The 25,018-nt window shown below is 48.8% G+C and overlaps 1 protein-coding gene across 1 annotated transcript in view; it reads right to left on the bottom strand.

Annotated features, from left to right (window-relative positions):
• Window positions 1–25,018, bottom strand: part of VANGL1 (VANGL planar cell polarity protein 1) — a 69,483-nt gene that overhangs the window by 7,903 nt on the left and 36,562 nt on the right. The window contains exons 5-7 of the mRNA XM_006261475.4: window positions 8,740–8,873; window positions 4,117–4,249; window positions 482–716 (exon numbers count right to left, since the gene is read on the bottom strand). Of these exons, the coding sequence (XP_006261537.1) occupies window positions 482–716; window positions 4,117–4,249; window positions 8,740–8,873 (502 nt within the window). The remainder of the gene's footprint in view (window positions 1–481; window positions 717–4,116; window positions 4,250–8,739; window positions 8,874–25,018) is intronic.

Genomic DNA, 25,018 nt, shown 5'->3' with positions numbered 1-25,018 from the left:
GCTACTTCCTTGGCACAGGACTTATTTTGGCAACTCTAAGGCTCTGGTCAATGAATGAAGACTCCAGTTTGTCATCCAGTCCACAAGATGGGACCTCCAACACTGTTCCACTGGATTGGCACCAACAAAGATCTCCTACTGAACCACCTACTCCAGACCTACCACAGGCCAGGGACACACCTCTAAAGAGGTGACTCCACAGTTACCAGTATAACTTCCAGCAGATATTTGTGATAGGCTTTGGAAGCTTCCAAACCAAGGGTCTGGAATTGTTAGTGATGCCGGAGTAGGACCTCAGCATCAGTGACTGCTACCTATGAGGGTAGGAAGGGGAAGGAGCAGACCTCACCCTATAAACTGAAGCTAGGTAACAAGCAGCAAAGCATCACTGATAGCAGCCCCGCCCCACTCTCCTTTTCCCCCCACCACAGTGCTGAACGTCCCCGTCTGTCCCTATAGCACCTGGTTCTGGCCACATTACCTTTGGTGTCATGCTGTTGGCAATGCAGAAGGACAGATGTTGCAGGATGCTCTCCATGCTGTGGTAATGCTGCTGCCGAGTGGTGCGCAGGTATTTCTGCAGGGCTCTTGCCATGGATGGGAAGATGGCCTGTGCAGCCTCCCGGGGATCCATCATCTCCCCTGGAGCTTTCTGCTGCTCTTCCACCTGGAGGCGCTTGATGTGAGTGAAAGCCTCTTCAACAGCCACCACAAGCCTGCACAGAGAAAGAGGACAGCACAATTCACAACCAAGGAAGTGCGATTGGTTCAAGCTTACAGCACTGCCCAGGAGTCAAGCGCTTGGGCCTCTATGTCCAGTTCTACTGCCAAATCACTGCATAACACAAAGTAAGTTACTGAAACCCCTTCTGCAGATCAGAAAGAGGTGGGCCAGAAAAGGACATGAACAGGAGATTTCCTTTGAACACTTTTGCGTTCCTGAGTGCACAAGGCATGATCAGAACCCTAAAATCCTGGCCCCAATCCTGTGCTCGCTTCAGTAGGCAGAGCTGCCAGTTATGTACCTATGACCAGATACTGAATGTGGCCCACAGAGCTTCGTGTAATCAATACACAGCTGCCTTCAGACTGACAGCAGATGCACAAGAACCAGGCTCCAAACATGCATTGCTGCCATTCTGAGCTGCTTGCAGGGTCCTGGATGGAGAACTGCACACACTATGGCTCTTAGTGCTCCCCCACCTCCTCCCCCCACCCCACTTCACTTGTTCATGATCTACCTGGTAGTCGGACAGGGTTTTTGTACAAGCTGGGTGAAGTCCTTGTGCTCCTGGCAGATGGCCCCCACACCCCTCAGTTAAACAATGACTGGGTTCCCTTCTGCTAGCACTCATGGCCAAGAACACATCCTATGCAAACCATCCCCGCTTCTGTGCAGCTGAGCAAACAAACCCAGACCACACCATAGCAAAGACAGGCAGATGTCATAGGATGTTTGCAAGCTACCTTAGCTGAGTTTAACTAGCAAGAGCATACTAGAGTTAAAGGGAAAGGGGAAAACATAGGAAAAAAAACTTACACACCACTGTACAGCAGAATAGCTGTGTTTCAAGTCAAAAGAAACTAATGGCGTTTATAGACATGCTCCGAGAGGGGCACCAGGGGGGGAAAAGGAGGCGGAAGGGTTTTAATTAGAGTGACTCTGAGAGCTGCTCTAATGAAAGCACCCAGAGTGTCATTACATCAGTGTCCCTGCACTGAAAAACGGTGGCAGGGGCACTTTAAGTAAAGCTCAAGCTTTAATTAAAGCGCCTCTGCCGCCATTTTTCAGCATAGGATACCAATATGCATGACACTGGAGTCTGCTGGAGCATGGTAATTACCATGCTCCAGCAGACTTGATTCATTTAGTCTGCTTCAACATGCTATAAATGCAATGCGTCTGAGCAGCCTCCCTGCACATGTATAGGAACCCTAAGTCACCAAATACTCTTCTAAAATGCCTCACATGTCAAACATCTAGATGTTAAAGCAGCACTCTCCGACTGTGAAGCAAAGAGTTCTTCCCCCTGGGATAGCATTGGCCCAGCCCTTGGATTGCTCAGGGTCAAAAATCCCGACCCAACAAGGGGAAAACTGGTTTTCCCGAAGAGCTACTATGGGTTTGCCAAGCACGGGACTCTTCCTTAATCTACAATGTGGTGCTAGCTTATCCGGCATGTGCCCTTATGCTTGTTAAGCACATACCTTCTCTGGCACTAGCTCCTGACACGCCTAACTTGTAACATACTTACTCCAATACAAGACAAGGTTTTGTCTTAGTCATGTACAAAGAAACCTCATTAAATACATAATTGATCATCAAACTGTTGCCAAAAGCAGCATGTGCTCAGTAATAGAAAAACTATGAAGTTGATTAAATTTGACCAACATTGAGCATGACTATAGAACACATGGCCCATATTGGGCAACCATACTTATGGGAACCTTTTTTGGGGGGTCTTTAAAAAGTCCCATCCCCCTGTCCCCGCCCCCAAAAAAACAAAAAACCCCACAACCAAGTGGGTGTTCCCTCCACCAGGCCTGAAGTTTCTGTAATGCCAAGTCTTCACCAAGAAGGCCAGAGCCAGCCCTGACACCCTCCCCTTGGTGCTAAAAATACTTCGTCTTAGCCAAAAGTCCAAGATGCTGATAGGAACCTATTACAAGGACAGATAAGTTCAGCCGGTTAAAATAAAATACACATTTGTGCCCATTAATTACAGTCCTGCTCAGCACTGACTCTTTTTCCAAGTCATGGTAATTCAATATGTTTCAGTTTCCTCTTCTCTCCCACAGCTGAGCTGTGCCTTTCTTTCCCATTTCCAGTGATTCCTGCTTCTTCACTAACCTTAAATGTCTGGCAAACATCAACAAATGGGGCCCCAAACAGTTCACCCAGAATCCCTCTGTTGTCCCCCCTCTCCACCTACTACATATTAGTGTGCTCCACCCTCTATGAGGTGGAGATGCAGAGCAGCATTCTAGCCAGAGGCTTCCCTGCACTTCATCTGCATATAAATTTTGGGGGGGATCCCAGGACTCATGACAAAAACAACTAGTTCCAATCATGAGTGGGGATCTAATTAGCGCATATATTCTTGCGCGCAGGGGGGTGGAGGGGGGTGTAATCTGGAGTACACACACACACTGAGCAGTGCTGAGCTGTGGGGTCAGCATGGCTTGAAATGCTGTTGACTGTGGTGGGGCCCAGCCCAATGAACTCTATGGTAAATCATCAGTCTTTTGGCTTTGGACTAAAATCGTGTATGGTTTGCACTATATATGAAGTAAATACAAAAGTGTCCTGAAACTTGCAGCAGCTTCAAAAAAACATACAACTCTTCAAGTCTGGATAAACTAAGTCCATGAATACTTGCCTATATGCAAATTGCTAAATGTATGTTTATTTCAATGTCATTACAGGCAGCCCCTGCTTAACACTGTTTCACTATAGTGCTATTTCACTATAACACTCATTTTACATTGATACCGGTTCCACTTAGCGCTTAGTGAGTTTCGTTATAACGCTCACGGGCATTGTACAGCTGGCAGCAGGTTTCGCTTAATGCTATTCTGCTTAATGCTCCGTTTTTGGGGAACCAATTAGAAGCGCTAAGCAGGGGTTGCCTGTATTTTCAAATTTGCTCCTCACTTCCATGTGCTCAAGGAGAACAGGGTCTGACAGTAAGGAGAGAGGAAAGGGGCTGGAGGAAGAAGAAGTTGCAGGGGGGGAGACAACAGAGGGCAAGGGGGCTACCTGACCTCCAGATTTAATTTTCCTTTGCTGTAGCAGCAGGAAGGGTTCAAATTCAAGGCAAACCTCCAATAATTAGATTCTATACCTGGAAAATTATAATAAATTTATAAATTTGCCATATATAGAATCTAATTATGGGGGGGTCATCTTATACTTGAATAAATATGGTATTTTTTCCTCTGCTTTTGTACAGGAGGGAGTCTGCTTACATCACTTGCACACTCTCACACACGTCTCCTAAACAAAAGTTATTCCCTCAATCCAATTCCTATCTTTTTTACTGCATGCCTACAGAGTTACTTTGGCACCCATCCTACCACACCTCTCCCCATGCTGCCTTAGGGAGGTTGCATTACCTGGCTCGACGCTTTCGAACCCTGCGTTCATGGTCCGCTTCTTCATAGTAGAGCTCGTTGTGGCTGGAGTCCCTGCGCCGGGCAGCAGCAGCTATCATGGCTCGAGACTGGCCAGCACCGTTGTTACCAGGGCCTTCAGTGGTAGGAAGAGAAATATGTTAATCTTACAGATTTGGATAGCTTCCTATTCCAGGTCTTAGAGTGCCCAGAACAGGGAACTGGTGGGCCAGGTGGGGCTGACCCTCCCTACTGTCCCCGGAAGAGAGGGAAGCCATCCCAACACCCCACAAGGCCCTTCATCTCTTGCTCTGGGACAATATGTGTGGGGGGGAATTTGGTCTTCACGCTACACAGGACAACCAGTGGACACAGGGGAAGAGAGAAAGAGAGATATTTCAGAGACCACAAAGCATCAGGACATATTTACGGTCTACACAAAGGAGGAGGCAGAGGGCTAAGGCTGTGACTTACCATCAGCTATATACATTTTCAGCTTGGCCACAAGGGCGGCTGGCACACATCACATTTCAGCCACAAGACAGTGAGAGAGCACAAGAGGAGAGGGGAGCCGGGAGAAAAAGACAGACAGAAAATAAGAACATCAAGAGACATGGAGACATCAACAAAAAACAAACAGAAGAGCCACATGCAAAGGGAGCAAAGAGCTGTGCTGGGACATCAGGGCCAGGGGCAGTGCCACCAGGACATAACACAGATGCTTCCCAAGAAAGCAATTACTGTCAGGGAAACAGCTCTGCAGATTGTAAGCCTGGGCTCCACGTATCAGCTCCACGTGAGGCCAGAGCCACGGATGCCTCCAGAGCTTTTATTCCTTGTCAGTGGAGTCCACACAGCTGCAGGAGCAGGAGCTGGCATCTGCTCTGCATTTCACAATAACAGATGGCCATCTATTTATCTATCACAAGATCTTCATGGCGAGGGCTGCCTTAAAAATGCAAGAAGGGCTCAATGAGGCGCTGGGATCCTTTGCTGCCTGCAAGGCCATGTCCTTGTCTAAATAAGCGGAGCCTTTGGATCTGGAGTCATACAAGGCAGTTCCCCCAAAATGCACATGGTTCCAGGAGCCACTTTTCTGACTATAACACTGCTTTAAGAGCCAGCCTACATTGTCCAATGGGAAGTGATTAGTTCCACAGGGGACAGTTGCTCACAAAATATGCTGCTCCCAGAATAAGGGCTGCCCCCGCTCTTCAAAAGTACAAAGCTTCCAAGAAACAAGCTGGAAGCTTGGTGGTGAAGAACAAAGGAATTCTGGGCAAGCCATTTCTCCGGAGTCTAAAACCGTTTCTGACTTCATTCAGTAGGCTCAGCATTGAGAGGATAGGACTCAGGGGAGGGGCAGCTCCCAAACCGGGCTAGAGCTATTTTCTGCGTCTGGTTTATCATGCATAGCACCAACAGCGCAGCCCTTGGACTAACCCTAATTTTACCAATAGTATAAGGGGTCAGCACCACATGGCCTTCAGGCTGGACCCACCCCATAGAGCCACTGCATTCGGCCCATGGAGCCAGAAGGCTTTGTCTCTGCCAACGCCTGTGTTGGGACTGGCAGCAATGAGCTGCACGGGGGCTTGCCAGATGGAAGCTGCACCAGCATTGCCATTTCTTGAACCCATTCCTTGCTGCAGAGCAATTGTAGCTCCCAGCTGATGGGTAACTGAGCTGAGGCTGGGTAGCTTCTAGATGCCCTGCACAGCAGCCAGGGAAAGGGAAGTGTGGCAGGGAACAAGGAGAAATGGCAGCAGCAACAAAGGTTCAGTTTCCAGCTGTCTGGCCCTATCCCAGGTCCCCTCTGGCTAGAAACTGAGCTCACCCCAGCCAGGGAGGAGAGGGCTGGGAAAAGCAGTGTCAGCACAGCTCCCAGCTGCCTGGCCCTGCCATGGGCGCAGACAACCCCTCCCTTGCTGCTGACATGCTGTCAAAGCCACTGGCCCGCACCAGATTGGAGCCAGGGTGTTCTAGTCCAAGGCTTAAGAAGGTTGCCGGTCCCTGGTACAAGAGATTTCAGTAAGCTGTGTTCCTTCTTTCTCCACCCCACCTCCATCCCTCTGGCTACTGCACCAAAGTTGGTTTTGGCAGCCAAAACCAGAGCTGCCAAACAGTGAATGCCCCTATGATCCGGTCATATGGAGGGAGCGTAAGGCTGTGGGATTGTTCCATTGCCAAACAGAGTTTTGGCAAGAACTATACAGTCTATTTAGCATATCTATGGGAATTTTTTTGAAGGATATGACTGTTTGCCCCAGGTTTCAGCATGTGTTCATGTACACACACACACCTCCCCCCCAACCCAGCTCACAGCCTTTCCTTCACACACACACACACACACGCCCCTTGCCCAGACCACAGCTCCCCTTTCTCTCCCCCCCTGCCCCAATCAGTGCAAAGCAATCTAAAAAGGTATCCCAGCAAACACCAGCACTGCACAGGAGTGGACAGTGGTTTCAACCCAACTATACCCAGGATGCTCAATCACACTAGTTGATACCAACAGACCAAGGAACCTGTGAGTCTTAAGTTCGGTACAGGAAAGCACTGGAGCTAAAAACACAATGCTCCAGGATACCAAAAAGTTGGATGTTCCCACTATCTGAGCAGAGGGCACTTGCTTTCAGCCCTGGAAGGCTGCAAGATTTTGACACTAGAAAGACATGATGCCATCCAGTTCAGTTCCCCAGCCTGCTTTTGCCCACTTGAATTCCTACATAATTCTAAAAGCTGCTAGCTCACACAGTGCTGATACTGGAGAGTACTGGTTTTCTTCCTTCCTCTCTCAAAGCCTGGAGCCACAGATTTCCAACAGTATAAACAGTTAATAGCTGCCACAAGAGACTTCCTGCCATCTCCGGCCTAAAGTTTAGGCTCAAACTAACTGCAGGGGGAGAGAGGGGCAGGAGCATGTCTCATTTCTCAATCTGATGGGACAAGTAGCACTTTGATACAATGAGTGCCAAAGCCTTCAGGGCCAAGAAGTCATCCTGCCCCCTCAGTTTCCTTTCCCATGCCAACCCTTCCCCACCCTACTATGAGCCCAGACCCAGCTACTACAATGAGAAAGCAAGCTTTCACCCCATTTTGCTTTACATCTCTCCCACAAACCTCCCATTTCTAGACAAAACACAGGCCAATTGACATTCCCTCTCATCAGCTTCACTTGCTAGTTCACATCCCTCTGTCCTTCTTAATGGCAGCCAAGACCAGAAGTGCTACCAGAAAGGCTATTTTTGCCCCCCACCTGTTAGTGCAAGGAGGTGACTGCTTACACGATGTTTCCTTGTCCAATTTGGCAGCCCCCCTCCCCACCAAGTTTTAGGGGAGGTATGGAGAAGCATTCCAGTACAGCTTCTGGGCCTTTTGGGGTTCCTAACAATGCAGAGCACAAGCTACAGCAGTTTTTGTCTAAGGCGAGGCAAAAATGACATGTCTCCCTGAAAATAAGCACGTCAGATCTGCCTTCTTTCTAGTTTTTGCCAGTGTACATGCAAAAAAAAAAAAAAAAAAAAAAAAAAAAAGGGCACCCTCTACGTCATCAAATCTTTCAGTATGAGCCCATTCACATACTGGGCAGTCCAGATTTTCCAGACTCAAGTTAAAATTAATGTTGGCTGTATTTTCCCAGGGCTGCCAGGTGGTAAGTTCCTCTCCCCTCTGTGAGATGCTCTATCCTGAGGAGCTGAGAAGACTCCAACACAGCTGAAGTGCCCAGGTTACTGGAACCCTTGGTTTTATGAAAGGCCATGGACACACTGCTACAACCTCCTGGTTACTTAAGCTAGGCTTGTATAGATTTAGTTTAAAACTGGCAAAGAATTAGGCTCTTGGTAGTCAACATAAAGCCTTAGATGGGCCTACCACCTTCCATAGGTCAAGGTCCTTGGCTTCTTTTCTGGGGTCTCAGAGGCCAACAACTGGAGCTACCTGCCCTGTGACATTGCCCACCAGCCCTGGGAGCCGGGGGAGAGGAGAAGGGACAGAAACTGGTCTGCCAAGTACAGTTCCAGCCCTGTGTCTGCCCACCCATCTGCAGCAGAGCACACTGCTCAGAGAAGGGGGCATGCTGGCACAGGTACTTCTGGGCAGGGGAGGGCCAGCAGTCCCCAAAAGAGCAATTGTGAGCACTGCTGGGTTGGGTACAATGGCCCCCTTAAAGGGCATCCCAGAGTGCCATGGCACCCCAGATGAGAATCACTGCTCTGCTACTCATCCTGGTGCAAACCTGCAGCCAGTTTAACCAACTCTGTTTTTAAGGAGATAAAGTGAAAGGAGTGTGAAGAACTAAGTGGACACTTTAAGCCCCTCAGAAGGAGCCCTGCTTTTAGAACGTGGCATGGCTACCTAGGTGGGCATCACACTGACTAGGAAGAGATGTTGAGTTAGGCTCAAATAACCCATGCTAACTTAACCCAACCTGAACTGGGCTGCTTTCCCTAGTCAAGACACACCATATTGTACCACACGTAAAGGGATTCAATGCCAGCAGATTAGCATGATTTGGAAGATCTCCACTAGAAAGTTGGTAACAATGAGGCAAATAATGAAACATAAGAACAAATCCTTCTCTTCCCCAACCCAGGCTTCAGCAAATGGCATCACCTCACCTACCATCAACATTGTAGACTTTCAGGCCAGCCATGTGCTTGGCTGCACGGGACTTGGAGGCAGTTAACAAAGTTGGGTTATAGACCGTGAAATCTCTGTAGTAGTTTTCCAAAACCACCAAAGCGGCTCGCTGAATGCTGAAAAGAAAATTCAGTAAGAGTTTATTTAAAGAGAAAAAAAAATGAAAAGATTACCATTTTATGGAGTACAACAAAATAGCCCTGTTATCTGGAAGTTGATAGTATTTCATAGTACACAAGGCGATGACAGTAGCTAAAAACATATGAAATGCCATATTGGGTTGAATCACAGGCCTACCTAACCTAGTCTCCCATTTCTTACAATGGCAGAGAAAAGATGCTAAGGAAGAGAGCATTTATGCAGGATCATCCTATCCAGAATGATCCATCCCGTGCCTCTCATCCCTTACAGCTTTCAGCATTCAGAGGCTTTGGAAATCCTAATTGAGAAGTTATGCCCCTAAGATGTTTAACACCCACTGATGGACCTATCCTGCAACTCACAAACCACCACAGAGTCCAGCACTCACTGCACAATTGCTTTCTGTGAAGTAAGGTTTTATTTTTGGAGGCAGGAGCTGGGAGGGGAGGAACAGGCTGCTGCGGTGCCTTCAGTATAGCCAATAACACCCACATGAGAGCAGGGTGTAAAACAGCTACATCTTTCAGGCAGCACAGAACAGCACCCAGTTTCTCTTAGCGCGACGGTCACCACAACACCTAGGGCTCACTTGGTCCAGACATCAAGGTCTACTGTGAGTGCAGCCATGTCAGCCAGCCCCGGCAGAAGCAGCTTTGCTTTTCCTCCCAGTTGCACTGATCAACTCCAGCAGTGCCTCACAGCTCTTCAGACTTTTTCCTGTCCAAGCCCAAACAAGACTCAGTCTGTCCAGCTGGGTAAGAATAACTCCAATATCTGGTTACATATTGCACAAGGGCTGCGAGTCGCCTCCTCCCTCCATATTAAAAGGATTCAGACTTCAGCACACGGGGCAAAACAAGCAAAGACAACATGCATACCTAGCCTGATGCATGCATCCACAAGGCCTCCTTTTCTCACGATCAGCTTTCCAACTTAAGTGGGAAGACAGGCAGCACCAGAAGCACTTGAGCAAGCCAAGACTCTGGCATATATCATGCTCCACACAAGGAGGTGCACTACAAATTAGCCCCTATCGCACATATGTCACTGCCCTTCAGTCCTAAGCACCTCCTACAGGAGATGGCCGGGCTTCTTAATGTCACCAACTTGCTACTCAGGGAGTTAGCCAAGACTCCCTGCTCATTCCTCTTTTAACTCACCAGGATTTGAGCTCAACTGTCAGCATGTCAGCTCTCTGCACCAACTGAGTTAGTTATATTCATCAGCAAGCAACAAACTCTCCCTTGCATGGAGAGTGGCAGAAGCTTTCACATATTTATTATAAGTAGGTTGTAGGATCTTTAAATTAAGCTGGGGAAGGACAGTGCTACAGGACAGGCAAGCCACAGAGAAACAAGACCTGAATTCTCTTCTCAGCACTGTACAATCATGGACCACTCAATTTATCTCCCTGTGCCATATGCCAATACAAGTCCCATGATACCAACTGCCTCACTCATCCACCCCAACCCCTGCGGGTTAAAGCCACAGCCCAGACCCCTGCTCAGCTGCTATTGTACAGAGTCAGGCGCAAGCGGTGCCTTTGCTGTGTCTAAGTATTCGCTAAATTCAGCTAAAGGTCCTCCTCTTCGGCTGCCTGCCTTTAAATGCTTATAAATCTAACCTAAGCTATCTGTGATTTTTGAAGCAACTTGATTCTTGTGTTTCCAACACAGATAATTGAAGGAAGCCAGATTTTGCAGAAGGCAGGTGCTAGGCACTTTCCAAAAACCAGCCCCATTTGAAGGCATCTCACCTTGGGTACCCAGCAATAGGTACATTAAAGATTACCATCCAGTTTTGTATACATAGGACTTTAGCGAGGAAGTCATACGAAAAGAAATCATATTTCCAGAACGCACTTTTCAAAGTCTTGTATTGTTTTTGCCAGACTGTGAAAGAGGATACAGATAGCCATTTTTCTGTGGCTGTAAGGGACAGAACTAGGTGCAGTGGCCCTCAAACTTCTACAGAGGATATTTAGGTTGGAGATTAGGAAGAACTTTCTGACTATGGAGGGAGGTCAAGAATTGGAGCGGGTTACTTAGAGACGTTGTGGAATCTCCAGCCCTGGAAATTTTCAAGAGCAGTTTGGACAGACACTTGGCTGGGACAGTTAAGTCAAGGATGAACCTAACTTGAGTACAGGGCTGGACTAGATGACCTCAAGAGGTCCCTTTCAGTCCCACTTTCCTACTTTTCATGATCTTATGAATGTTCAGAGGCACCTCTTTTTACCAAGGGCATTTCCCAGCCAGATTTCTGCTTTCTGCCCCCATCTTTTGCAAACTGCAGAGCTTTTCAAAAATGATATTACATTACAGTGTATGTTCCCTTCCTCTCATTATTACCTCAAGCCCAACTGATTTTCCCCCCCTCCAATAAACTGCCTCAAAAGCTTTATCCTCATGCTAAGGAACTTTCATGCCAAAGGGAAACTACTTCGGAAAATTTAGGTGCAACTGGGAACAGGGCATTCAAAAAGATGACCATTATGCTCAGGTTCCACTTGTGCACTGGGTGTTGCTAGCCTTGGCCATTTTCAAGGTGTCAAGGCCAAGATGCCGAAGTGTGGCTAAGCAGAATGCCCCAAAGCCTGTTGCCCTTGGCAGATGTGACAACTAGCTTGGTCAGCAAAGTAAAGGCAGCCATCCACATGTTTAACTAAAGCAGTAATGAGATACAGTTAAACAAAAGATATTTTGTTTTGAATTTAACAATTCAACAAAGATAAATGCAAGGTACTCTACTTAGGAAGGAGGAATCCCCAGCACACCTACAGGTTGGGGGATGACTTCCTCAGCAGCTCAGAGGCTGAGAGAGATCTTGGAGTCATAGTTGACTCCAAGTTGAACATGAGCCGGCAGTATAACAAAGCCATCAACAAAGACAATTGCACCGTGTCGTGTATTAGCAAATGCATGACCAACAGGTCGAGGGAGGTGATGCTCCCCCTCTATGCGGCATTGGTCAGGCCGCCGTTGGAGTACTGTGTCCAGTTTTGGGTGCCGCACTTCAAGAAGGACACGGAGAATCTGGAGAGGGTTCAGAGGAGGGCCACTCACATGATTAGTGGCCTCCGTGAAAGACCCTACAAGGGGAGGTTGAGAGATCTTGATCTCTTCAGCCTTTACAAAAGACGGCTGAGGGGAGGCCTTGTAGCTGCCTATGGGTTTATCGGGGGGGAGAGCAGGGAATTGGGAATTCACTATTTACCAGAGCGCCCCAGGGAGTAACTAGGAATAATGGGTGCAAACTAGTAGAGAGCAGATTTAGGTTAGACATTAGGAAGAATTTTTTTACAGTAAGGGTGGCCAGAGTCTGGAACGGGCTTCCACGAGAGGTGGTACTATCACCTAACTTGGAGGTCTTCAAGAGGAGGCTTGATAGTCACCTGGCTGGGGTCATCTGACCTTGGTCCTCTTTCCTGCCAGGGGCAGGGGGTCGGACATGATGATCCATTGTGGTCCCTTCCGACTCTAATCCATGAATCTATGAAAATGCAAGGCCTGAAAGGAGACATTATAAAAGTAGACTAGGGGTGCACTGATAGAGATTTTGGAGACTGATACCAACAGCTGATTTTTAAGGAGGCATATCAGCCGATACGGATCTGACTTCCAATACCGCTGCGTGCAGCTGGTAAGTCTGTTGTGGTAGAAGAGGAGCAGGGGAAAGAGGCAGGGGGGTTGGGGGGCAGATCAACACCCCCTGCAATGAGGGAGGGAGTGGGGTAGGGCCTGGATGGAGCAGACGGGGCACAGGACAGAGCTGTGGCTCCTCCAGGTGGCATGGTGGGGGCGGCTCCCACTGCTGCACACACCCTGAGAGGACATGGTGGAGGGAGTGCCCCTGAATCTGCGCAAGGCGGGTGGCTGCAGCTATGGGCTGAAGCCGGGGCTGCGCCGGGCTCTTCTTGGCAGGAGCTGGGCTTAGGGCTGGGGGGGCTGCAGTCACCCCAAATTTTGCCATAGCCCCCTCAATGCCCCCCCTCACAGCATCACTGCAGCCCATCCCGAACCCAACCCCTGACAAGAGCCCAGTGCAGCCCCTGTTCCAGCCCACCCCATTCCCCCCATGCCCTCCCTGGGTTTATGCGGTGCCCGGAGCTTCCTCCCATCTTGGGACTCCTAGATGAGCCACGGCTCTGTCCCACATCCGCCCTGCCCCGGCTGGGCAGCGTCTACCCCACCCTACCCCACCCCGCTCCCTCCCCGCAAGGGGCATTGATCTACCCCCCAACACCCCAACAACAGACTTACCAGCTGCACATAGCTCTCCGACCTGCTGGGCTGTGCTGTGCTCCTCGCTGCTTGTGTGCTTCGCTGTGGCTGTGCACACATGGGCATTTATCAGCCAAATTATTGGCCGCATCAGGCCAATTTCCAAGACAGCCAAGTTTCTTTATATCAGTGCCAATCTGATATCGAACGAATGCATCGGTGCACCTCATTAAATAATCCAAATACGCTGTATCATAGCTTTGTTTTAAATATTAGTAGTAGCGACAAGCATAACCAAATGTATTAGACTTATTTGTAAAGATGCTTAGATACTTTGTAAAAATAAAACAGCCTTGTCAGAGAAGAGCATAAACTCAGGTAAAGAAGAAACTGGCCAGTGCTGAACAGCATTCCACAAGTGGAAGGAAAGGAGATAAAAAACCCTCCCTTTTACTTTCCGAAGGTATAAATCCCAACTAATTGACACCTCTCCCAAGTCCGAAAGAGATCTAGCTCAGTCCAGTTCCAAAAGTTTCAGTGAAACAAAGGCAGACAAGGTTCCTTGGGTGAATTTGATTTGAAACAAAGAAATTTAAACAGAAACAAACAGAGATTGTTTATTAGAATATTAAAACCAGCCATTTATATGGGCATAGACTAGAGGGAGATTTGGAGAACTCACCAAATTCAAGACCTGCTGCCAATCTATTTGTCACTCTCCTCCCACTTCTCAAGTCTCCTCTGCTGGTATAGGTGAGAAGCTATATTGTGCTGCCATGGGTAGCCAGGCAGATTTTGGGATAAATATTTGTTTTTATGTTTTGAAGTGCAAAGAAATAAAAGGTTGGGCTGTAGACCTGCTTGCCTTCTTTCAGTAGCTTACCCATAATTTGGGTAACAGGAGACCATCTAGGCTACATAACATTTATGCATCTCCTGGAAGGTACTGTGGTGAGTGACCACCACCTCTGGCAGCAGGGACAATACTGCACCCCATAAGTTGTTGACTTCCTGAACAACATATTCCAATCAAGACACTCCCACCGTCCTACTGGTATAAAAATTAGAACCTACAAAATACAAAAAAACCCTTTCACCGCTACCCTGGAAACTTCAGCTACTTTGCACTTGTGAGAGAAGGACATCAGCCCCCCGCCCCCACATTGATTATACAGATGTCCCCTTCAACTCAGTCTGTTCTTTAGCTACAAAGCCTTCCCTGAGCTGGTACCATACATGTCATTAAAACGCAGCCTTTTCCTCAATCCTTTCATCAGCCCCTCCCTGGCTTGTATACAGTCACATGCACAAACAATTAGGAAACAGCTGGAATTTCATTTTCTTGGGAGGATTTTTTTTTTTTTTGGTTGCATTTTAAAACTAAACTTCTTTTAAAAAATTGAAGGGTCGCAGTAATTAGAAGAATGAGAGAATGGCTGAATCACAGCCTCTGGGCTGTATTGCTCAACCTTTCTACCCACATCAAGGGGAACCACCGCCCTTTACAGAGCAGAACCCTGGAGGGAGAAAGAGAAGCTCTTCCCACTCTGTATTATGAGTTATGAGGCCCCAGCACCACTCCTTCCTTTCCCAGAGGTGTGAGAAGACAGCAGAGATGTAGGGGTGCATCTGTGCTGGTGGATTGACAGGGTCTGAATGCATCTGGTGCAAAGTACTGTGTTTAAGGTCCCCCTGAGCCAGCTGGGAGCCTCAGACAGAGTGAAAAAGGTAGCAAACGGATGCTACCACTCAAATCAAGAGCAACTCTGCTTCTGCACTTGCTGGGACTTTCTGCTCCAGACCAGCTTTGTGGCATCATTAGCAATGCATAGAGAAGCAAAGCGGCTGCTACAGACAGCAGCGAGCCCTCTGCTCTCCACCCACACTCTGTAGCGCTCCAAAAGGGAATGGAAACTGGCAAAATTCCCAGGCCGGGGCTCCAAAGCTTTTTTCCTGGCAGAGCATCTCCGCGACGAGTTCAGCCCTCTGTGAACTGGCAACGCTTCCCCCTGCATGTCTGCAAAACTACTTTCCTTTCTGTGAAAGCAAGAGGAAAAGCAAGGAGAAAATTTCAGTGCCCTGCCACAGGGCTTGTCTATTCAGAGACGTCCAAAGCTGGGCATTGCCTCTCAAACCAGACATTGTCGTTGGTAGAACAGGATGCAAGCTATTCAATATACTGCAACATCAGGCTAAGGAACAGCAGCAGTGCGCAACAGATTTCGGATTGTTTTCCAGCAGCAGCTTAGCCTCAAGGCACTGTCATGACATAACCCAAAATCCTTGGCCTAAGCTGCCAGGCCATGTAAAAAGTGAATTTGCTTCGTGTAGATAAGGCCCTGGGTACTGTAAATCAAAGCAGTCATGTTGGAGCATGTTACAGTAAAAGTAAGCAAACAAGCAGATACAACAGCACACTGTGGTTCAGAGATTTGAAACACTGGTAGAGGAAGGACTTTGCTGTTCTCTGATAGGAGTAAATTAAACTTTACAAAGCCTCTGAGAAAGAGGAGAAAGGGAAAAAGATTGTTTTTGGCCTTTGAGAAACTACTGCCGTGCTTTCTCCTCCTGCCAGAGGTAACACAGGAAGAGTTTCACTTCAAAATCTGCTGCTCTCAGTATGGATTTCAAGGGGGTGTTTAGTAATCTTGAAATACTTTTCAACTCGCAGGCCAAAATGGCCTTAATCTTGGCTTCTGTAAGCAACTTAATCACAATGTGACAATGCAATCTGTCTGTCCAAGGAGGGGGAGAATGGAGGGGGGAGAGACTTCTTGTTGGAGGCTTTGCAGAAAACAAAGTGCTATGCTGTAGCTTAAAGCAAAGAAAGACAATCCTGGCATTTACAACCAACAGCTTGGCCTGGGGGATCACAAGCTGGAAAGAGAAGCATTTCTGGGCCTTCTGAAGCAAAGTGGGGGCAGGGTTGAAAAACACATCTGTCTTGAGTGAAGTTGCCATTAAATGCACGAGTCCCAGATTTGGGGAACTCCAACAGCTGATGTTCACGTGGCTTCATCGATCTGACTTCACACTTTGGCTTTAGCAAAAAGAGAGTGGACCCCAGTAAGGTCCACCCACCCTTTCCACATTTCTCACTGGGGCAGAGAGACTGTCCTGCATCAAAGGCACATGCAAATCCAATACTCAGCAGGCAGCAAGCAGTTCTGCTAACCTTTCAGCCAGCAGAGCCCTTCCCTTTCAGGGTGCCTTATGGGGGATCCCTTATGGCCTCAAAGCTAAAGGTCTGCAGAGTTTTCTGGGAAGAAAAATAAAAGGGTCCTAAACAGCACACATACTGAAAAAAGACTGGAAACTGCTGTGCCTAGCAGGAAGTTAGCAGGGCAGATTGGGGATGGTTTGACCAAAGGTGTCCTGACATGCAGTCACCCCTCCCCAAACAACTGACTTTTAATCCTCTAAAGTGCTTTGCAGCCAAGCAAATGGCAGTCTAACAGCAGTAGGTGTTCTCGTCTGTATATGCCACAGTCATGCAGGGGACCTGCACTCAAGCTCTGGGGCCTCATGGAACAACTCTGCTGGCAATTTTTGCACACCAGTTCAGCTCGAGCGTACAATCCTTGTGACCATAAATTTAGAGGGCTGCCGTCAGTTTTCAATGCTCATTGGATCTCTATATCTAACCTACAACTAAAGGCCAGCACCCACACATCACCAGCCTGCTTCGAGTTCAGCTAGGGTGGGGAATCAGCCAGTCTAAAATACAGAGATCTGCTGGGGTAGGAAGGGAAGCCAGGTCACAGCTCCTCTCAGCCTGTGACAGAGCTTCCAGGGGTGGGTGGAGGAGCTGAAGAAAATGCCCCATAAATTTCCCTTTTCTACCTAGACTTGACACACTCAGACCTCCCCCTCAAATCTCCTTTGCAAATCCAGAACCAAGGTGGGGGATGCTCAGCCCTACCCTGCTCAGGCCTATTGAGAAAAATGAACTTTGACATTCCCAGAACTTAAAACACTGGAAAACCTTGCAATGTAAAATTAAAAAGACACTTCACACCCAGACTCAGTTCTTCCCATGTGGATGGCAACAGGAGCTGGGAACAACTCCACCATTCCTCCCTGAACAACCCTGCAACCATTGCTTGCATTTACCATTGCTAGGTGACAGCACAATTTATAGTCTAGCAGCCCCTCACTGGGGAGCAACATGCAGTCAGGGTACATGCTGCTGGTTGGCAGTGGTTGAAGAAAAAAAATGGGACTGTATTCTTTAAAAACAACCCTGCAGAGCAAGAATTAAGTAGTAGCAGGGTCGAGGCTCCATGGCACTGCTCCCAACTGGCAGTGGTGACAGCAGAACCTTACAGTTTTTGTCTTCTCAAGCAGAAATCAACCAGAGATTGAGCAAGAATCAGAACGCACCAAAAACTGAGCCAAAAACCTCCAGCTACTGCAGCCAAACAAGCAATTCAGAGAAATGCCTTTACAGCGTCACAACTGCAACATCGTTCCAGGTTCGGTTACTGGAGAGAACGAGACTGTAGTCCCAGAATTAGGAAAACCACAATTTCTTGCCAGACCACCATGTTGCCAGGCAGCTATCAGAATTCCCACTCTTCCTATCCATGCCAAAGAAAAGTGCTGGGGCTACCAGAGCTTGGGAAGTTTGTTTCAGAGACACGACCCCAAACAAATGTTGAATCCACTTCCCAGATGGGCAAGGATGCTGGAGAAGCCATGCCTCAGCTCCCAAAATCCTGATAGGGAAGCAATGCCCTCATCTGCTCTGCAAGGGTAAAAGAGCAGTTCCTGTTAACATTTCCCCTTTGCCTACACGCACTGCATGCTCCTAACTACAGCACCAATACACTCACACTACAACATACAGGCATAGTATTTAAAGGTCCAGGCTGACTATCCATTTTTTCCCCTCTTAAAATGCTAGATGTGTATGAAAGCAACGCACTGCACTCTCTAAGATATCCAAGACTGGTCTCAGGAAATCCATTAGTTAAGTTTCCAGCAGCAGGAGTCTCTCTGCTGCATTAATCCTTTATGGCTGACATCAAGCGTATTAAGTTACATGTTTAACAAGATAAGAACAGCAATAAAAGTACTATCTGTGAAAGATGGCTATGTTAACAGTTGAGGAGGGACTTTAAGGCTGTACAGTTAAAAAGACCAGGACATACAAAAGTTAACCTCTCCCACATCCAACATGACCTTAAAAAAAGATACCGGGAGCCTAACCCAATAGGCTCTAAATAGCTCTTTTTACTATTTAAAAACTACAGAAAACAAACAAAAAACCCCATAATCCACACTGGAAATGAACAACAGAACAGAAAGTTAGTTTTGAAAAGCTTCTTTATAAAACGGTATCAGCAAACCTTTAAAAAAGGCCATCCCTTTAAATGAAATATCCAAGAAAGTCACTGAAAAAAAATACATATTAAAAGCCTTCCCCCCAAAATTATACAAGTATTCCTTGACCAGAACGCTGAAGGAGATTCTGGTTGTTATTCAGCCCATTGCTTTTTATAAAACTCTGTGGGCACATCTCCACGTGCAAATAACCTGGAAGCAGTTTACTCGAGTAAACTATTGAAGAGTAAACTCTCCCAGGCATGTGTCTACACGTACAGGGACAGGGGAGCAGATCTGCTGCTCCTGGCAGTAGACTGCTCCTTCTCCCTGTGGCCCTGCAACAGGCCCCTGCAGCAGCCAGGAGGAGCTTTAGGCTCCCGGAGGGTGCTAGCTCAGGGGCCAGGAAACAGCTGTCTCCTGGTGGGGGCTAGGACATTGCTCCTTGCCCCCAGGAGCCACTATCTGTTGCCAGGGCAGGCTTCGCCATCAGAACCCAGGCAGGGACAATGTCCCCCTGCCCCAGCAGCAGGTAGCTCCCAGCCCCCACTCTGTGATGGCGGGCCTGGGCTGATAGATCCTTCTTTCCCAGTACCAGGTCCATGGTCACAGAGTTGGTGCTGGGAGAGAAGGATCTCCTAGCCCAGGCCTCACAACTGTGGAGTGGGGCTTGAAGCTCCCTCCTGCTGGGGCAGGAGAACATTGCTCCCTGCCACCAGAGCCTGGGTGGAGACAATCTCCCACCACCACCTGCCTGGGAGCAAATCTGCTCCCAATCAGGCATCTACACATGCTACTGCACAGCAAGTAATCTTGAGTAAATTTGCTATTTGCATTTGCAGGTAGCAAATTTACTCACAAATAGAGCCAATTGCTGCACAATAAGTATCTGTACAGGTAGATGCAATGCTTACTGCACTGTAACTGGCTCTACAGTGCAGTAAAGCATCTCATGTACACACGCTTAGTAAGAGCCAGATCAGAAATCCCTTTGAAACTCATTCTGAGAAACTGGCCAGGTCAGTTGGGTTAAGTGTTTTGCTGTTTAGTGTAGGGGTGCTTAACCTCTGGCCCACAGGCAAAAGCCAGCCCTGGGGGCTCCCCACAGGTCTGGAAATTTAATGGCAGGAAAGCAGTGCCATTGCTCCCCTACTGTCAAATCTCCAGACCTATAATAAGCCCCAAGCCCTGCACACTGGACCCAGTGCCCAATCTCAGTGTGCAGGACTAGGTGGTGATGGAGCTGGGCCCCAGGGCCAAATCCCAGCGTGGGAAGCTGGGAGAGGGTGGTGCTAGCTTCCCAGGACCCAGTCCCAACACACAGGGCATGGGGAGAGAACTGTGCCAGGCCCACAGGGCCCAATTCCAGAACACTGAGGAGGTAAGGGGGGGCAGTGCTGGGCCCCCTGGGCCCAATCCTGGTGTGCAGGGGGCAGGAGGGAGCAGTGCCAGGCTCCCAGGTTTCAATCCTGTTGGGAAGACACGAGGTGGTGGTACCAGGCCACCAGGACTCAAATTTGGCCTGCAGACAGGCCCTATACCACTTATGTGGCCTGTGGGGCCAAAGGATTGAGCACCACTGGTTTAGTGTGCCTGAATCCATCCGTTTCACCATGCCATTTGGCCAGGTAATTCTGACAGTGGAGGTTTTAAGGGCAGAGTTTAGGGAAGCAGATTTTAAGATTAAGGCTTACCTACCACTTGTAAAATAAAATGCAGGTTCTTTAAGAAAGCAGTTAGTGCAGCCCCTCATGCTGTCACTCAAGGTATTCTTGGCAAGGAGGCAGGAAAAGGGAAAGATCTTTTAAGATATGATTTAGAAGGTCCAATAAAATGACAGAGATCTCTAACTGCATAACGGTGCCACACTTACTTTTCTGTTCCCTCACATCTACAAGCACATACGTGTGAAAAATATCACCTCTAACAGAGGGGTCTGTAACCTAGCAGACAATGGTGTAACAAGAAAGACCCAGCATGTAAAAGCTGAATTCAGTTAAATTCCACCTACAAGTAAAGCATGGATAATCACTCATTCAAACAGCTTAGCAAGGAATGCAATGGATTCTCCCTTGCTTACAGTCAAGATTAGACATCTAAAAGACAGACATTCTCAACTAGAAGTCACAGGCTTCTGATAACAAGAAAAAAAATCACTAGGCAAATTCTCTCGACCTGTTAGTTTGGAAGTGACACCAAGAGAGATCTTTACGATCAAAATTCACAGAATAATGGAAGCAAATGCCCCTTTACCAGGGCATGGTCAATGTACATTTGGCATAGCAAGCCTCTCCCCTCCTAGGGAAGAAACCGTGTTTCCAGAGCAGCGCCAAGAATTTCGTTTTGAAGAGCTACTTGCAAAACGACTGAATTTGCAGCACGAAACTCACTGTTCACCTAACCAGTGGCAGATGATTTCAGTATGGGTGAAAGGCCCTGGACTGGGAACCCTAAAAAACAAACTCTTCTAATTAACTATAGAATAGTTACAGCCCAAAGGCAGCAGTGGCAAGCTGGGTCTTGCTAGATGGGGGACTATTCACCAAGGCAGCACACACAACCCACTAAACTTAGCATATAGGAATGAGTTTCACACACTAGCCACACAACCTGAATTTCAAGTGCCATCTTAGAAGCTAGAGAGACTCTATGGTCATGTGCCCACAAAAGACATCAATTGCCCTAGGTGATATAGATATGTATTTTAAAAATCTGTCCTAAACAGCTAGTGTCTGCACAGCAGCAAGCCAAGCCATCTTGCTGGTGCCAGTTCATGCAAGAGCCTGGCACACGGAACAGAAAAGAGGACCGAGTGCCTTTTGGCAGGCACATAGCCACTAGATCGCAAACCCTCAGCATGAACCGAGCTGGGGCCAGGCTCTCCAAGCCCTACTCAGTACCAGTAGGAGCTGGAGCAAGGCTATGGGAGCTAGGTAGAAGGCTGGGAGGTGGCAGGGGTTGGATCACAAAATAAGTTCTGCTCCAGGTCTCTTCCCCAGCACGCCAAGCAGACTGTCTCCATGCCGCAGTTTTACAAAGTGAATTACCGCCCCCGCAGGAGGTAGTGAAGACGCCTAACTTGTTTATTTAATTAAAACCACCAACTGAAACAGACCTGCACAGTGAAAGGCCTCCATTATCTATTGATCAACAGTGCTGGGAGAAGGTGGGGGTGCAACACAGAAGTGCCAATTTGAAAAATGAACAGATGACTTCAGGGAATGGGTCCAAAGCATCTCCAAGTTACCAGCTCAGCAGGCACTAGGAACCTGCACTGCTTTGCTGAACTCATATAGATGCAGGTGCATTGCACAGCCCACACAGCTGTCAGTCTGGGTCCCTCAGTGCCATGTGAGCCCAGATTCCTTTAGCCACCAGCATTCCTATAAGGCTCAATTTATTCAGAGCAAATTCCCAATATGCATCGGAGCTCTCCTAACAACGTTCTCTATAAAAGCCTGCTCTTACAGGCAGGGTAGATTCGATTCAAATCAAATCGATTTAAATCATGTTTTAAGGGGCATATCGTCCGATACCAATACGATATCAGATACAGCTGCTCCAGATGGTAAGTCTGGTGTGGTGGAAGGGGAGGAAAGGGGCATGAGGGGGCAGATGAATGCCCCCTGCAGTGAGGGAGGGGGCAGAGGCAGGCACTGCTCAGGAGGGTTGGGGAGGCGTGCGGGATAGAGGCACGTCTTGTGGGGTGAGGGTGGCTCCTGCTGCTGCTTGCACCCCGGGAGGGCAGAGCATGTGGCCCTGGATCAGTGCGGTGCTGTGTGGGCTGCAGTCGCGAGGCGGGCTGGAGCCAGGCTGCGTCAGGCTTTTCTTGCTGGGGCCTGGGCTCAGAGCAGGCTCCAGCAGCGCCAGGAGGAGGCTGAAGCCACCCCAAATTTTGCCACAGCTCCACTCCCAGCCCCATGCCACTACCTGCCACAGCTGTGGCTTTTCCCAGCACTTGGGTGGAGGCAGCTACCGCCCGCCCTGTGCCGTGCAGATCCAGGGGCACACGCCTCCCTGTCCCCATCCTCCCAGGGTGCAAGCAGCAGCAGGAACAAGCCACGGCTCCATTCTGTGCCCCCACCCCCTGGGGGCAGCCTCTGCCCCTGCCCCCTCCCTCACCATGGGGGGGTGTGGTTGTTGATCTGCCCCTCCTCAGCACTTTCCTTCCCCCTCCCAACAAGCATTCTTGTTTGCTATCCTTTATTAATTTAGGTTACAAAATGGGCAGAACAAAATAGAACACAGTTCAACAAACACAAGCGTGAAGTGCTGCGCCTGGGCAAAAAGACCCACCAACACTCTTACAGGCTGAGGGAAGACCTTCTCAGCAGCACAACAGCCAAAAGGGATCTTAGAGCCATAGTCAACTCCAAGATGAACATGAGTCGTCAGTGTGACAAAGTGATCAAAAAGGCTAACCGCACTTTATCATGCATTAGCAGATGCATGACAAACAGATCCAGAGAGGTAATGCTTCCCCTCTATGCGGCACTGGTCAGGCTGCAGCTGGAGTACTGCATCCAGTTTTGGGCGCTGCATTTTAAGAGGGTTGCGGAGAATCTTGAGAGGGTTCAGAGGAGGGCCACTTGTATGGTCAGAGGCTGCAGGCAAGGCCCTATGAGGAGAGACTGAGGGACCTAGATCTCTTCAGCCTTCACAAGAGAAGGATGAGAGGTGATCTTGTGGCTGCCTATAAATTTATTAGGGGAGGGCAGCAGGGAATAGGAGATATCCTGTTTACTAGGGCATCCCCTGGAGTAACTAGGAGCAATGGCCACAAATTGATGGGGAGCAGATTTAGGTTGGATATTAGAAAACTTCTTCACAGTAAGGGTTGCCAGAATTTGGAATGGGCTTCCAAGGGACATGGTGCTCTCCCCTACCCTGGGGGTCTTCAAGAGGAGACTGGACAAGCACCTAGCTGGGGTCGTCTGACACCAGCGCTCTTTCCTGCCCCGGGCAGGGGGTCAGATTCAATGACCTACTGAGGTCCTTTCTAACCCTAACATCTATGAATCCCCTTCCGACTGACCAACTGGAGGCAGCTCTCCATGCTGCTGGCTCGGATCCATGCTGTGCTGTGGCTGCATGCAACACGGGCATTTATCAGTCAAATTATCAGCCCCATAGGGCCAATATAGATCATTTTCTTCATATCAGTACTGATCCAATATATCCGTGCACCTCTAGTGAGGACATCTTGATTTAATTACTGTTTTCTACAAAAAGCGCATTCTTGTTGTTTGCTATCCTTTATTCATTTAACTTCTTGAAACTGCACTTTTAAAGCGAGGTAAGGGCTTGACCCTGTGTAGACAAACTTGCAGAGAGATAACAGGGCTCATGGGTAGGTAATCAGGTGTGTTCTTTCTCATCTCCACATACTGCTGTTAACAAGGATGTTATCTCTGAAGACACAAACCCACAGTTTGAGAACTGAAGCTAAGCATCACAGAGATGTTTAATGGGATCTTCTAGACAGCACTGAGTCCCATTGGGTAGAGCAGTTTTCTTAAATCTTTACTGATCTATAGAGGATCCTCTGGGAACCCCATAAGAATGAGCCCCTAATATAGCCCATGGCCCATTATGACCTATTTATAAAACTTTTCTAGAAAAGTTACATGAATATATTGTCTCAAACAGTAGGGGTGCACCAATAGAGATTTTGGGGGCCAACAGCCAATTTTTAAGAAGGCATATCAGCTGATACCAATCCAATTTCTGAAGAGCTGCATCCAGCTGGTAAGTCTGTTGTAGTGGAAGGGAGGGGGGAGAGAAGGGGCTGGGAGGTAGATCAAGGCACCCTGCGGTGAGAGAGGAAGTGAGGCTGGGGAATGTGCTGCACAGCTGAGGCACGGTGGGGTGCAGGATGGAGCCACGGCTCATGCAGGGGGCACAGGGGGGCAGCTCCCACAGCTGCGTGCATCCTGGAAGGCATGGGGGGGGCATGTGCCCCTAGATCTGCATGGGGCGGGGCAGGGCAGGGTGGGCGGCAGCTATGGGCTGGGGCCATGCCAAGCTCTTCCAGGTAGGGGCTGGGCAAGGCTGTGCTCAGGGCAGGTGGTGGCAGTGGCACTAGGAGGGGGCCACGGGGGGGGGCTACAGCCACCCCAAAATTAACCTTAGGCCCCCCACCTTTGAGTGCAGCCCTGACCCAACCCCCTTCTCCCCCCCAATGGGAAGAGCCCAGCACAGTCCTGGCCCTGACCCGCAGTGGCAGCCCACCCCACCCGCGCAGATCCAGGGGCACACCCACCCCCCCAATGCCCTCCCAGTGTGTGCGCAGCAGTGGGAGCTACCCCCCCACCTCCCAAACAAGCCTGCACCCTGCCTCAGCTGGGCAGAGCCTACCCCAGCTCCACTCCCACTCCCTCCCTCATTGTGGAGGCTTTGATTTGCCCCCCATTCCCCTTCCTTCCCTCTGCCCCTCCCATCACAACAGACTTACCAGCCGCACACAGCTCTTCAAGTTGCCAGGCTATGCTCCTTGCTGCCTATGTGCTGTGCTGCAGCTGTGCACAGCACAGGCATTTATTAGCCAAATTATAAGTCACATCAGGCCGATT

This window comes from Alligator mississippiensis, chromosome 1 (genome assembly GCF_030867095.1).
Source record: "Alligator mississippiensis isolate rAllMis1 chromosome 1, rAllMis1, whole genome shotgun sequence".
In the NCBI taxonomy this organism is placed as follows: domain Eukaryota; kingdom Metazoa; phylum Chordata; order Crocodylia; family Alligatoridae; genus Alligator; species Alligator mississippiensis.
This window is presented reverse-complemented; position numbering and strand designations above follow the sequence as displayed.